This window comes from Micropterus dolomieu, linkage group LG08 (assembly GCF_021292245.1).
Source record: "Micropterus dolomieu isolate WLL.071019.BEF.003 ecotype Adirondacks linkage group LG08, ASM2129224v1, whole genome shotgun sequence".
In the NCBI taxonomy this organism is placed as follows: Eukaryota; Metazoa; Chordata; class Actinopteri; order Centrarchiformes; family Centrarchidae; genus Micropterus; species Micropterus dolomieu.
The window spans coordinates 23,331,076-23,345,014 of NC_060157.1; the positions used below are offsets into that span (position 1 = coordinate 23,331,076).

At 39.4% G+C, this 13,939-nt stretch overlaps 1 protein-coding gene across 5 annotated transcripts in view; it reads right to left on the reverse strand.

Annotated features, from left to right (window-relative positions):
* Positions 1 to 7,105: 7,105 nt before the first annotated feature.
* sema3b (sema domain, immunoglobulin domain (Ig), short basic domain, secreted, (semaphorin) 3B) overlaps positions 7,106 to 13,939 on the reverse strand; it is a 115,151-nt gene continuing 108,317 nt past the window's right edge. For all 5 annotated transcript variants that reach the window (XM_046056137.1, XM_046056136.1, XM_046056133.1 and 2 more), the window contains 7 exons: positions 12,479 to 12,698; positions 12,003 to 12,094; positions 11,793 to 11,834; positions 11,166 to 11,323; positions 10,992 to 11,047; positions 9,625 to 9,764; positions 7,106 to 9,330 (listed from right to left, as the gene is read on the reverse strand). In XM_046056137.1, coding sequence (XP_045912093.1) covers positions 8,818 to 9,330; positions 9,625 to 9,764; positions 10,992 to 11,047; positions 11,166 to 11,323; positions 11,793 to 11,834; positions 12,003 to 12,094; positions 12,479 to 12,698 — 1,221 coding nt within the window. In that variant the 3' untranslated portion in view covers positions 7,106 to 8,817. The remainder of the gene's footprint in view (positions 9,331 to 9,624; positions 9,765 to 10,991; positions 11,048 to 11,165; positions 11,324 to 11,792; positions 11,835 to 12,002; positions 12,095 to 12,478; positions 12,699 to 13,939) is intronic.

Below are 13,939 nucleotides of genomic sequence, written 5' to 3' on the forward strand. Positions count from 1 at the left end.
TGTGTGTGTGTGTGTGTGTGTGTGTGTGTGTGTGTGTGTGTGTGTGTGTGTATAACAGAGCAGGCACCTCTGGAACTGCCCACCTGAGACCAAATCATTTCATACACACTTGCCAATATTGCTAATGTTGTAAAAATGTCGATTAACTCTCCCTCTCTTATACAATTCAGTGAAGCTTTATTGGCATGACATTTTAAAAATATGTTTTCAAATCACATACATAAAGAATGACTGCATAACATAAATGAGTGAATACAGAGAATGTAGAAAAAGACATACAAAAGTAAAAAATAATCATAATAGGAAAAATATTAATTTGGCATGTCTTTCAGACGTGGAGCGACTTTGTGTGATAGAGCGTTTCTATCACACACATATTGATTCACTCAATCTCTCTCTCTCTTTTTCTCTCCCTCTCTCTGCAGCTACACACACACACACACAAACACACACACACACAAAAAAAACACACACAATACACACACCACTCCAATGTGGATTGTCTTTATATTTCAGTGAATGATTAGTCATGCTGTGTGTTTATTGAAAATGCACCTTAACTTACTTTGTGTAAACAGGGTTTATTGATTCTCTAGGTAAAAGGGGGAAAGTGTGTGTGCGTGCGTGTGTGTGTGTGTGTGTGTGTGTGTCACACAGGAAGTGTCCTGTGTATAATGCAGTGGTTCCTAAGCTACTTCCTTCCTAAAGGTGTGGTCACACCTTGACCTGCAGGAAGTCATGCTCCCTATGAGCGCACATGTGGTCTGACTGAAGCATTGTCAACTACCTAGCTTCCTACTGTGTGTGTGTGTGTGGTTTTTTTTTTTATTATTTGTAGACTGACACAGCTCATTGTTACTTGAGCGTTTACATTGTTGAATTTTATTTATAGCTATCTGGAGTGCCTGTGACATTTAAGATAAGGCTCTTCTTCTAGCTGATGGACACATCTCTCTGGAACAGACCCTATCTGCTTGCTCTCTACTTGCACAGGGACAGGGGTACATTATGTGCAGATACTTGCCATAGCAGAGATGAGGGAAATGGTACTAGACAAGCCAATTCATTACACTGTGTGTGTCGTTGCAGTACAGTGCTGTTAAAACTCTAATGAAATGATCTAACTTGTGATAAGTAGTATATGGACATAATTAAAGGTAGGTCAGTGTAGGATAAACTAGCCCATGTTGTTAGCTAACTGCATGTCTCAGACAAGATGAAAAATATATAACTTTTAAAGGCTTGTTTGACCTATAGTGCCCCGTCAAAGTTGTTTTCTATTTTCTTTCTCAGTTTTGTTTAATTTGTTTATTCTTTACTTTACTGTTATTTTTGTTTTTTCTTTTCTCAGTCGAGTCAAGGTGGTAGGCTTCCATCACTGCAAATCAAGCTGTGGTCAAAAGTCTGAGTGTGTGTAATTACTGTTAATTGGGCTCATTTATCACTAGACCTGTCAGTCTGTCCACTGCCTGATTTTGTGTGTGTGTGTGTGTGTGTGTGTGTGTGTGTGTTTGTGTGTCGCATATTGTATGCATAGGTTAGGTAAAATACAGGCAAGATGGGGTCAATGTCTCAATTACACAATTGTAAAGTTTGTTTTAAATGAGTAATCAAAAGGAGTGTTCCATGGCTCAGCTTTATATAATATTCCGCCCCCTCAAACAAATTAAGGCTAGACACAAGCATGACACAAATATTCTTATAATATTCAGTTTTTGCATTGGCTGTGCAGATTACAAGCAGCACATGTCACATTTCTGTGTCTCTATTCGTATAGAATCAGGGTAAATTAATATTATAATGTGTCTTCTTAGCACACTACTACAGCCCTAGTTTTTAGATATAAATTACAAGGCCTTGTACCCCTCATAATCCCATACTAACATAGCAGATCAGAAGGTGGATTATGGATCTTATCTTTATCCTTTATATTTATTGATGTATTTGTATATTCTTGAGCCTCAGGTTCCATCCATACACAAAAATGCCTAAAGGGATAAATCAGTTTATCAAGTTACTGAAAGAGTCAGTTGTGTGTTGCTGTACAGAGTTGCTTGAATGAAATAGTTCACTGTTTGGTTTGAATGATGGCAGCTTTATTGTGACTTCATTCATTCTCCTGGGGTCGTATTACAGAAACTTCCTAACCTGCAGATCCTGTCTTAAGTGCTTGCTAACCATGGTAAAAAGGGTTAGGAACTGATTTAGGAATAAAGCCATGTAGAACAACAAATAACATAACTTACACACGTGTAACGCGTGTAACGTTTGATTTAGATGTACAGTATTGACAGCGGTAGCTATTTGAAGGCACATACCAGGATCAATGCATTCAGACTTTTCTCAATGTTTTAGATCATGATAACCAGTCACCTACCATTGTCACAATGTGTAGAGTAGTGAAATAACCAAGAATGCATCACGATACATTCTATGGGGGACGTAAAAAAACAGAGTGGAGCCTGTGCCGGAAGCGACTCCACTTTAGAAAATATTCATCCCAGTACTTTCCCAACAGAAAACAAAGTTGAATCTTTTAATTCTGTAGATGGAACTTCTATAAGGTCAAAGAACAACTTCATAACTTGAAAAATGGGACCATCCGAGGAGCATGTGAATACCGTGAGCCGCTGGTTGCAATTCGCAACTCTCACCACTGGATGCCACTAAAACCTACACACTGAGCATTTAGCCTAAATATGATTCCAACCTTGTCTCTAAAACCAAATCTTAACCATCAAACAACCCTTTAAAGGTTTAGTGCATAAGTTTTAATGACATCTAGTGGTGAGGGTTGCAAATTGCAAAGAAGTGCAGGACTCACTAACTCTACATGAAATTACAATCCAACTAACATTACACATTTTTTCTACCAGGGCAGTAAAAGTTTACCTAGCTGATCTGAGCTTCTATTCTGTAGGCCACCGTTTTATTGCCAGTTATATTGGTCAGCTGATGTCTCACGAACGTAACCGACAAATTTCTGTCCACGTAGCAAAGCCAAGACACAGCACTGGATAATAACTACATGAAATGAATCCAACTGTATATGTTACACCACTGACAAGGGAAACACGTTACTTCTCTCAGTGATTATGGCCAGCTTCAAGCTAAAGCTATCAAATAAATAATAGTTTTCATTTGCATTACTAAAGTTGTACTAACTTAACTAACTGTCCAGCAGAAAACAGGCAACTTCGTCGCTTTGAAAACATTTGTTCCACATCAGTGACTTCCATCTGGGAAAATCCAGAACAATTATATCCGTGATTTCTGCTGTCATCTGTCCCGACTTTGTCTGACTTCGCTTTTTTGACGACGAAGATTCACACACTGTCGGCTCGTGCTAAATAATGGTGTAGTCCTCCATTTGTCCAAATTTCACTTATTTTCTTACTTCTAATGAACCAGATGACTACTCAGAGACTATTGTTATTATTATTATATTATTATTATTATTTCCTCTTCTGCTTCTGCTTCTTCTTCTTCTTCGTACGCATTAAACATGGTGACAGGCTACACTCCCAGAAATATACAAGAAGAAGAAGAACAATGTAGTGACGAAATGCACTCTGTAGCGTAGTTTGTCAGTTTTGGGCTACTGTAGAAACATGGAAATGCAACATGGTGACCTCCATGTAAGGGGCACCCGCGGTTAAGTAGATAGAAATGGCTCATTCTAAGGTAATGAAACTTTATTCACTACTGAAAACATAGTTATGGATATTATATTCCATTTCTGTCTATAAATCCTCAGAAATATTACACACAGAACCTTTAAATAAGGGGGAATTGAAAAAAAAAATCCAGTCCTCACAAATAGTTGGATACAAAACCACACACTCACACACATCAAATGGTCAGGGGTACCCAGTAAAATCAGCGTACGGAAATGAGCCCTTAATTGGGACCCCATGGTCCATTGCAGACCCATTTTAATACACACACACATACAAATGTATACAGAAAACTGAATGCCATTGAAAACACTGGGGAACTAATGGGTTGCCAGTTTGAGTAATATGGACCCAATTTCATTTTGTGTTTATGACTGGTGACTGCATGCTGCACTAGTGTGTGTGTGTGTGTGTGTGTGTGTGTGTGCATGTGTGTTTGTGAGCGTCGTTTCAATACATATGTGACTGTTTTGCATGTGTAATCGAATGCAAATGGACTTACTTATTTGTGTATGTGTCAGTGTCAGTGTATGTGTGTGTGTGTGTTGTATGTTCTTGTGTGGATCTGTGTTCCCAGCACTGACAGGTGGGTCATGATGGTATTAGTATGAATAATGTGGTTCTTAATATCAAAAGATGGAGACACTGATAATTAGATGGAACAAGGGGGTCTGGTGAGAGAGAGGGTGGGGGGCATATGCTAGCTGTGCCATTTTGCTGTAAAAAGGTGTTTTCTCTTTTTTTTGTAGTGTTTTATAGTTGTGGTACAGTGTTTTTCATTATTTAACAATCCAACTCTGTATGACTTTAGACACTTTAGGAGGAGAAATGAAAAACTGTTTTAATTTATCTTTACTGGATCACTTGCCATATGTCAAATGATCCAGTGGAAATTATTGGACCAACCAAAGGTGTGAGCATTTACATTGGAAATGATTGTGTGAGTATCTTCATTAGAATAAATTAATGTACATTATTATATGGGAACACAGATTTGGGTAATGGTGTTGCTTCCTTCCCATTCATTAGGTCTTATTTGCCAGAATTAGGTTTTTGAATTAAATCATTGATTTGTTTTGCGCTGATTCTGTGGTATAACATACGTACATAACACACTTGTTCAAATGTTCGCAAAACAAAATTGAAGAAAACCACTAAAGATACAGATTAAATAAAATGATTATGATTAAGATTTAATTTACTGCTGTCATAGAATAAAGACAGCTGTCATTTGTTAGGTCGACAATGTTGCTAACACAGCCAAACATTAAGCAAGTGCAACAACAAAAGACTTGGCAAACCAGCTAATAAGTTATTACTTACTACTCCTACAGAAAGAAGGCAAGCTTGGCATCTGTCTTGCAGCGTTTTATTTCACAAAGCTCTTGCCAACGTCCGGCAGCTTTTTGCCTCGCCACAATCTATTCCTCGTCTTCGCCTCTGCCATTAGCTAAATTATGTCCTTAGAGGCTGCTGACCCCGGTTGTGTTGGCTGCCCGCCCGGGGTTCTATCCACCAGTTGTAATTTTATGGTAGAAAAGTTATTGCTCAGTTACAGTAATACCATTGAGGTTTCTCATGTTTTATAGACCTTAAATCATGGCATGACTGCCACCATGTGGTCAAAACGCAAATGACAATTACAATCCAGAGCTAAAATGAAGCAGATTAAAAACTTTAATTAAACTAAATTAGGTCAAATAAGGATCTGGATTAATCAATCTCTCTTACATCCTTCATTCATTCAAATTAAAAACAGAAATGAATCACATACTCTTGCCATGACCATCTTTTAAAATGTTTGAGTGATTTTTAAAGTAACATGCTAAGGATTTATTCATAACTCAGGATTCCCCCTTCCATTACAGAACAGGTCTGGAGATTAATTTTAAGTAACTGCATATTTTTATTGTGTTAATCAAAAACAATCTGACATGACATTTCACAAAGATCTCTGGGAGTATTACAGTGCACCACGTTAACTTTGGCCTTTGAACTTTCACCTACAGACCGCTCTACACACACACACACACACACACACACACACACACACACACACCACTGTTCCTTTGCCATTATATACAGAGCTCTGCTTTCCCCCGAAACTCACACACAAAAAACCACAAGCACACATTTCTCGCTCGCTCACACACGCACTCACATACACATGCTTCTCCTTGTGAGCTATCATACAGGGGTGCGTCACATGGCATGGGATACAACAGGAGTGTTGATGGGCTGTGTGACAACACAACAAAGACAGGACACTGTGTTCAGAAGGAGTTTTCCCAAAACAATGTTGAGGGTTAGTCCTTCTCAGCAGAACATGAACAATACAGATGCAAATCTACATTTATAAGAAAAATAAAAATCCACCACAACATATCAGCTTATCTTTGCACATAAATACATAGGAATAATAATAATTCAACATTGTGCTTTCTTTCTCTCGCTCTTTCTCGCCACTGCACCATTGTCAAACGCGGTAGCCATAAACATTGGTCATGCAATTTCAAAAGAGCACAAAACAACAGCTGGCTTAAAAGGGAGACTCGGGCAAGTTTGACATCACTAACATTGTAAATCTCTTGTGAAAGAAAAAGAAGTTTAAACTCCATTTAGTGAATTATATCAATTAGTTCTGTGGTTTAAATGCAGATAGTGCATGTGTAGACGTGCTTCTTCCTACATTTAAACTTTTTTTCCCATGTCATTTTCTTTGCAGTAAATCCTGCATGTGATGTCAAAATGCAGAGTGTCCCTTTACACTAGAAAGTCAGTTCATTTGGGTTTAAAGAGTTAATTACATCTCTAGAAAGATTGTATATAAATAACAACAACAATGATTCCATACACCTAAAATCCACTCACAGAACTAGTTTGTGCTGCTTCCTGTTATCAGGGCTGTGTAAATTACCAAAGCCATATTTAGCCAATTTCATTTTATTCAAAAAATCTTTAAAGCCATGATACTCCAGCAACACTGGCACTGGCAGCAACACAAATTAGACCATATAATCATCATAAAAATCATATTGAGATTTTATGAATACAAAACATAAATGCATGTTTTATCTTACAAGGCCAGTTGCTTTCTTTCATGTAGATTGACAATGATATAATGAAGTGTGGTACCACAGGTAAGCTCTTTATCTGAGCCTGTACACAATAGACACTAGGGGGCAGGCTATACACACCATGTCAGCACAGACAACCAACAAACAAGGTTTCTTTACAGATAATACACAGAAAGAGACTAAAGACAGAGAGAAGGAAGACCTATAGTGTACCAATAGTCTATTAGGAAGAGATGACATCGTTAAGCAGCAAAAGTCATTGATCTTAAACACTAAGCTGAGAATGATTCCAGCAGTGTATGAAGTCAGAGGGGGGGGGGGGGGGGGGGGGGGGGGGGGGGGGGGGGGGGGTTGTGGACAGTGAAATGCATTGTTGACAGTGCAGAAGAAGGCTCTTTCTTGGCATTTTACCGTGCTGAGTGAGGGGTCTCATATAGTTTGCATTTATCCATTTATCACAAAAAAATATGCAAAAACAGTGTAAAAGAACAAGGAATAGAAGTACCGCTTAGAATACAAAAAAACATATAAATATCATGCTAATATATATATACTGTACTGTAGCCCAGAAACATGGGTTGTCATTTTAGAATCCACTAACATCTTTCCTCTTTCTTTCCATCATATTAAACTACCCAAACCACCATTTTCATGACTTATCTTAAACGTAATGCAAAAAACATTGAACACAGCCAAAAATTAAACCAATAAATAGCGAATTTTAGTGAGGTTTTATTATTTATTTATTATGTCAAAACTGTTTTTTTGTTTTTTTAAATATGCACTTCCAATGCTTATTATAATATTTGTGTTTTTAAGACACCACATTAAAACCTAACCAAAACTTGTTCAGATGGAATCCAGGTCTTATTTGGGCTTTTATTTTCTTTTAGAGATTAACTTCTTTGTGCTCCAGCTATGTCTGTGTTCTGTAAACATCTCATCTTTCTCTCACATCATGGAATGCCAGTAGTTTTTCCACCCCTCCATTCTCTAGTGGTTTGGACCAGTAAAGCAGTATAATCATATCTGGCCAGATACAACAGCTCTCTACCCATGACTGCATTGTTTTGTGTGATTTATTTTGCTGCAACATGCCTCAATGTGCCTAAGGAAACCGCTAAGAGACCTACTATATAATATAACCAGTTCTGCAACATGTTCCACAGGCTTCCCCACGCTGCTGGCATCTCTACCTCTTCTGTGACTGCATTATGTAATATCCACAGAAAACCATGTGAAAAGTGAGGTTACTGGAAATATGTGCAACAAGAGCACCACAAGACATTAATCAATTCATCTGTTCATGTAGTAATAATGTTTAAAAAAGTGTTTGTCTGCATGCTTGTGCAATTGCACATAAATAGTTAAATGTGTTTCCAGTTAAAGACCATTACTTTCCAGTATATTCTAATTGTCACGTTTCTCCATTCCTTCCCATTATGCGCAGCACTCAAGTCAACAATTTTTCTATTGGTATGAAATCTTCGGGTAAGAAAAGCTGTGAGGAGAGTTCATCCAAAACTCTGGGGCTGTTTTTGATCTGAGAGGTATAGTCCAGAGAGTATGTGTTCATACTGTGAGCCACTATCTACAAATAACATGTATAGCTAACATGTAGTAGGAAAACATTTTGCTTTGAATCCACCTTCCATATACAGTCAGTGGTAAAGGGAATGACAGATTAGTGTAAGGTTATTGCCCACAGATAAAGGTGGGTTCACTCCCACATACCTGCTTGTACACTTGACTACGCTAGTGGAACAGTGTAAAGGGATCGTGCAGAATCAATTTGGGCAGTAAGGCAGCACATGCAGGGGCTGGCCAGTGGGACGAGGGCTAAGGGACTGGAGTACCATATAGCGGGGGAATCCATAGATAAATATACATAATACCGGAGGTGCTGTGTGTGTCTGTCTGCGTGGGTTTTTATGTGCGTGGGTTTATCTGTATGTGTGAAAACCTCCAGGAGTTCTTGGTCTCTCAGTCTCTTTCTATCATTCTCCTCCTATCTCTTTGTATCAGTCATTATTTTCTCCCTCCATCTCTTTTTTTCTACGTTGTTACTCCCCTGCGCTGCGGGGAGCCCGAGGGTTTGGTTTCCCGTCGTGGGTCCGACGGTTTCTCCCCTTCCTTATCTCTTGAAGATGCTTCCATTTCTTGTTAGCCGGGTGAACAGCAGCACCCAGAGGCGGACCCTCCTTCCCTGGAGCAGGAAAGCTCTTATCCAATTGGTCACCACCTGCGTTCTTGCGTGCCCAAACTTGCTCACAAATCTGGTCAACGGTGCTTAGGTTAGGATGGTCCACCAGCTGCATGAAGTCCCGGTACCAAAGCTTTTGATTTGTCATTGGGGGCCCACCTCCGCTGCGGGGATCTAATCGGACAGGGGCATCGGAGGGTAGACTGGCTACTGAGGAGGATGTTGACTGCACAACTTCCAAGGTGATACCTAGTAAGGTTTGGGTGAAGCCGTGTTCCATGGCATGGCACTGGTAGATACCGATATCTCTCTTCAAGACACGGCGAATCAGAAGGCCTCTCTCTGTCTGGAGAATGCGGTCATCTAGACGCACCTGAAAAACAGAAATAGGTTTTATTGAAGTGTTGGCGCTTAACAATGTGCACCATTACCATTTTGTTTTACTGAATAAGTGTGTGTTTTAGTACCAATGTAAAGTTCAATGTATATGTGTAGAGATTCTGACACAGATTAATGGAAGAGCTAAGTGGCTCTAAACAGCACTACATATACTGGACTGAATGTACAAATATAGTGTTAAGCCCGTGTTTCATCAACTGCAAGAGCTTGCATTTTTCTCCCATCTCTTAGTTACAACCTCTCTCCACTCTCTACCATCACCTCTCACCTCTTCCCGTGGGTTCTGTGATAGTTTCTGGAAGGTCCAGGTGACTCTGGCCTGAAGCGATTTGGGTATACACTCTAAGAAAGTGCTGCTTCCCTCAACTCCATACAGCTTCCTCTCTGCAACACGGTACTTATGATGGTCTGCAGGAGGCAGCAGAGACAAGGACATTATGGGTCTACTGTAACTGAAGACATCTGCTCCATAATAACAATCCAAGACTACTAAACCAAAACTGAAAAAGGCAAAAAGGAGAGAAATGAACAGAAAGGGAAAGATGGGACAGGGCAGAACAATGCAGAGAGGTCAGGAGACAAAAGGGCTAAAAGAAATCTGGACGAGGCAAGACAGGAAAGGAAAGACCTGGACAAAACAAGAATAGACAGGACAGACCAAGGAAAGACTGGAAAAATATGGGACAGAAACTAATTCAGCGGATAATGCTTGGCTATAAAAAAAACTTATCTTTAAAAATTATATTGTAAAAATAGTAAGTGGGCCTTTTTCAGTCTTGTATATGTATAAATACATTTGTTCACAAGAAAATATATAACCAACATTAGTTGTCAGCACAAAAGAGTTGTTAGTGCAATGGAGATCTTAGTCAACACTGAGTAACGACTCTGTGTGGCAGCTGATGGGAAAGTTCACTAAAATCACACATAATGACATCATCTTTTAAAACTTTAGTGGATAACTGTCAGTTATAAAGGGGGTTGGTTTAAACATTTGGTCACATGTTTGATGTGTAACACTTAACAAGGACTAAGGGTCCTGGCAGTGCTTAGTCATGTATGTTGCCAATATGAGTGATGAGCTTAAGTAATGACAAAGGATCAGTGTCTGTTTCCCAAAGCTTAACCTTAGCCACAAGTGAGAGGACTATTTCCAACATCAAGACCATGATTGGGTCAGAATAAGATTAATTTCTTTTCTATCCACCAGTGCTATACAAAAAATTGAGGAAACAAAGGTGTATTAACTGTCAAACTGACCCCTGATTTGGGGCAATCTCACCCTCAATCAGAGACAATTACTCTGACCTTCATTAGTTTCACACAACCCAGCTTGCATGATGTAATCGTATTACCCAGAAGCTCCTTCAGTTTGAGCGATTAGCCTGATTCAGTTATGTGGCAGAAAGACAGATAGCGACAGAATGCTGGTATTGTAGTCTATGGGCACAGAGGTCACCAGGGGTGAAGGGTGGAAGGATTTTGGATTTTTTTGGCACAGGGAGTCTCTGAGTAAGAGCAGGATCAGGGTGAGGCTTTGTTCTTATTAATTGAACATATGTCTGCGGCAGTCAAACTTCAATACTGGTCACAGCTTTCGACAACCAAGACAAAACAATCATTTAAAAATAATACCTCCAGAGCACAGGGTGTTGGGGTCTCCGTTCCTTACATCCTGGCGACGGAAACGTCTGTAAAATGGTGTTATTAAGAGTTGTTATTAGAATTTGCTATAAGGAATTTTAAATTGCAAATGTTCTTGATTGGCGTAAGGAATCATGTGGTGTGTGTCATAAGTGTTTCACAGACCTCTTGGTGTTTGGCAGGTAGCGAGTACAGGATGTTCCATCCCAGGCGCAGTACGGATCTCTGGCCAGGCAGCACTCCACACAGGCCTTCCCATAAACACTGCAGCGGTGAAGGGGAACCTGGGCAATGCCTGTGTCTGAGCCAAGATACAACTGTTGCTGTGAGGGCACAGAGTGGAGAGACACGTTTTAACAGAGATTTTCAGGACTGAGCTCATATCAGAGTTAAAGTCAGTTTGTACTTTTATGTGTCTTAAATCTGACCATCCAGCTTTCTGTGTCTGTGACAATTCTTGTAATTTACGATGTCTCCTTGTGACACTGTATTGGTGACGGTCATTCACATACAGTAAAATGTGACAAATGTTGGGTGAGCATTCCCATGGAAGCCCAGTATGCATGTTAAATGATGTTTTGATCTATCACTAGGCCAGGTGGCCAATCAGCAACCCCTCTGGTTGTGTTCAACACAAATTAATTTTGAAATCATGTTCGTTTATTTGATGAATGTTAAGAGTGCAGGTGAGACTACAGAGTCACCGGTGATACAAAGGTCAATGTTGTCTAAAAAAAGGGAACACAGTGGTCCATTGCTTCATCAGTGATTTAACGTATAAAACAAACATACCCGTTTTGAGGAGATCTGCATGTTGATGATTGATGAGGCATCCTGAAGAGCAGATAAGGTACAGCTAGTGAATTACCATTCTACGTATGAAATAAATTAGCATTTTTAAAGAAATGAATTGCATGAATTGCCATGGCTTCTCACTCAATATACAGTCAGTACTTACAGTTAATTTCTTATAGATAGAAGCACTTATTCAAGTTTTCTTACTTTGAAGACCTCCAGCTCTTCCAGTAAAAGTTCCTCCATGTTGTTCCAGCTCTCCTTAGGGACATTGATCACCTTTAGTACTGTTCCTTTGTCTGAAATCAGAGATGCAGTCCATAAAGTCACTTGTCATGCATCATTATTCATCCATCCATGGTGAACCGCTTATCCTGTGTACAGGGTCGCGGGGGGCTGGAGCCAATCCCAGCTGACATCGGGCGAAAGGCGGCGTACACCCTGGACAGGCTGCCAATCCATCGCAGGGCCACACATAGACAAACAACCAAGGATAATTTAGAGTCACCAATCAACCTAGTCCGCATGTCTTTGGATGGTGGGAGGAAGCTGGAGCACCCAGAGAGAACCCAAGTAAAACCCTAACCCTAACCCTAACCTCCGGACCACCGTGCTGCCCTCATTTAATTATCTTCATGTTTAAATATAAAGTTAAGAGTTAGAACTGAAAACAAGTCATTCACCTGTGCCAATAAACATGACATCATACTGTCCATCAGCAGCGCTGACTCTGTCCACAACAATCTGTGTGAAGCTGTAGTCCACATTAGTTCTGACGAAGACAGGCCGTCGGCTCATAGGGTAGACCGGATTATACATCAGAGGGTGGTGACGCGCAAACTGGATCACATCATCTGGGAAACCCTTTGTGGATTCAAAACTGCCGAATGTCTTGCTGGGACACTAAAGGAGGGGAGTAAAGACAAGTTTAATACATATTCCAGCATACGGTACTTGTTATACAAACTTACTTTACAAGTCACATTTTGGTACCTAGTTTACTGAACTTCAGTGGGGATACAAAGTCAATTTGAAAGATTACATAAACTCTGTAAACACAGAAACATTTTGATAGCAAATATATATCCTGGGAATTTTTTAATCTATGAACATGCACATTTCATATTTATCAAAGGATTTAGCCACTCCAAGCAATTCAAAGTACTTTAATAATTCAGCCAATCAATTTATACTGTAAGGGATTTGTTATAGCTTTGCAGAACAGGACTGACAGCGTATATACTAAGACACTCTTTGCCATGTTTGAACTCAAACATTCCATCATGACACATATTTGTTGACCAAAGTTTTTCTGTTTGCTCTGCATGTAAAGTGAAATAAAATGTGTGACTTGTCAGAGCCATGGTCCATCAGGCCACAGTGAGCTGATTGTGATGTGATGGATCACAGGGACATGAGAGATTTTCTCAAGGTCAAAGTCCAGCCTCCCTCTGTAATTAAAATTCCAGTTTTGGACTTTTATTCAAGGGTTCTAAAATTGCACCAAAGTATGCTGTAGCATCTTGCAGTTTCTTTTTTATTGCTTGTATACAGTTTGCTTATGAAGTAAAAAACAGTTTGCATTTTAAATGCATGCAATTTTGGATAATTCACTAAGCATGATCGTTTTCTTTTAATTTAATCGGTTCCGCTGATTTTACAACCCAATGAGGTGATGATGGCGTGAGAGAGGGTTTACTGTAGACCAAATACAATTACTATTCTGCAGTAATACAATAGGGATTGTTCTGCTGTGGCAATAACAGCTGGAGCTCTGCATAACAAATCCTGCTGACGCTATGCTTATGGGATTAGCAGAATGTAAGCACTTTTATAAGCACATATAAGATCAATTCATCCAAAAGCTCTCCACACTCCTCCCAATCAATAAGTACTGGAAGTGTATTAAGTGCCAATAGAACGTATATCACAACTACATCATATGAAATGAATGTATCCATTGATACGACTTTGTATTTTTACAGTTCAGTGCACTGAATGGAAAGTACTAGCAGTACCACAATGTTGTACTCCTTTCAGTTCTCGCATTAAATTATTTGATTCAAGTAAATGTTACTTTAGTTAAAAAAAAAAGAAAATGTTCTTTAAGATCAACTCAAATACTCATTTGGCATTGTAATTAT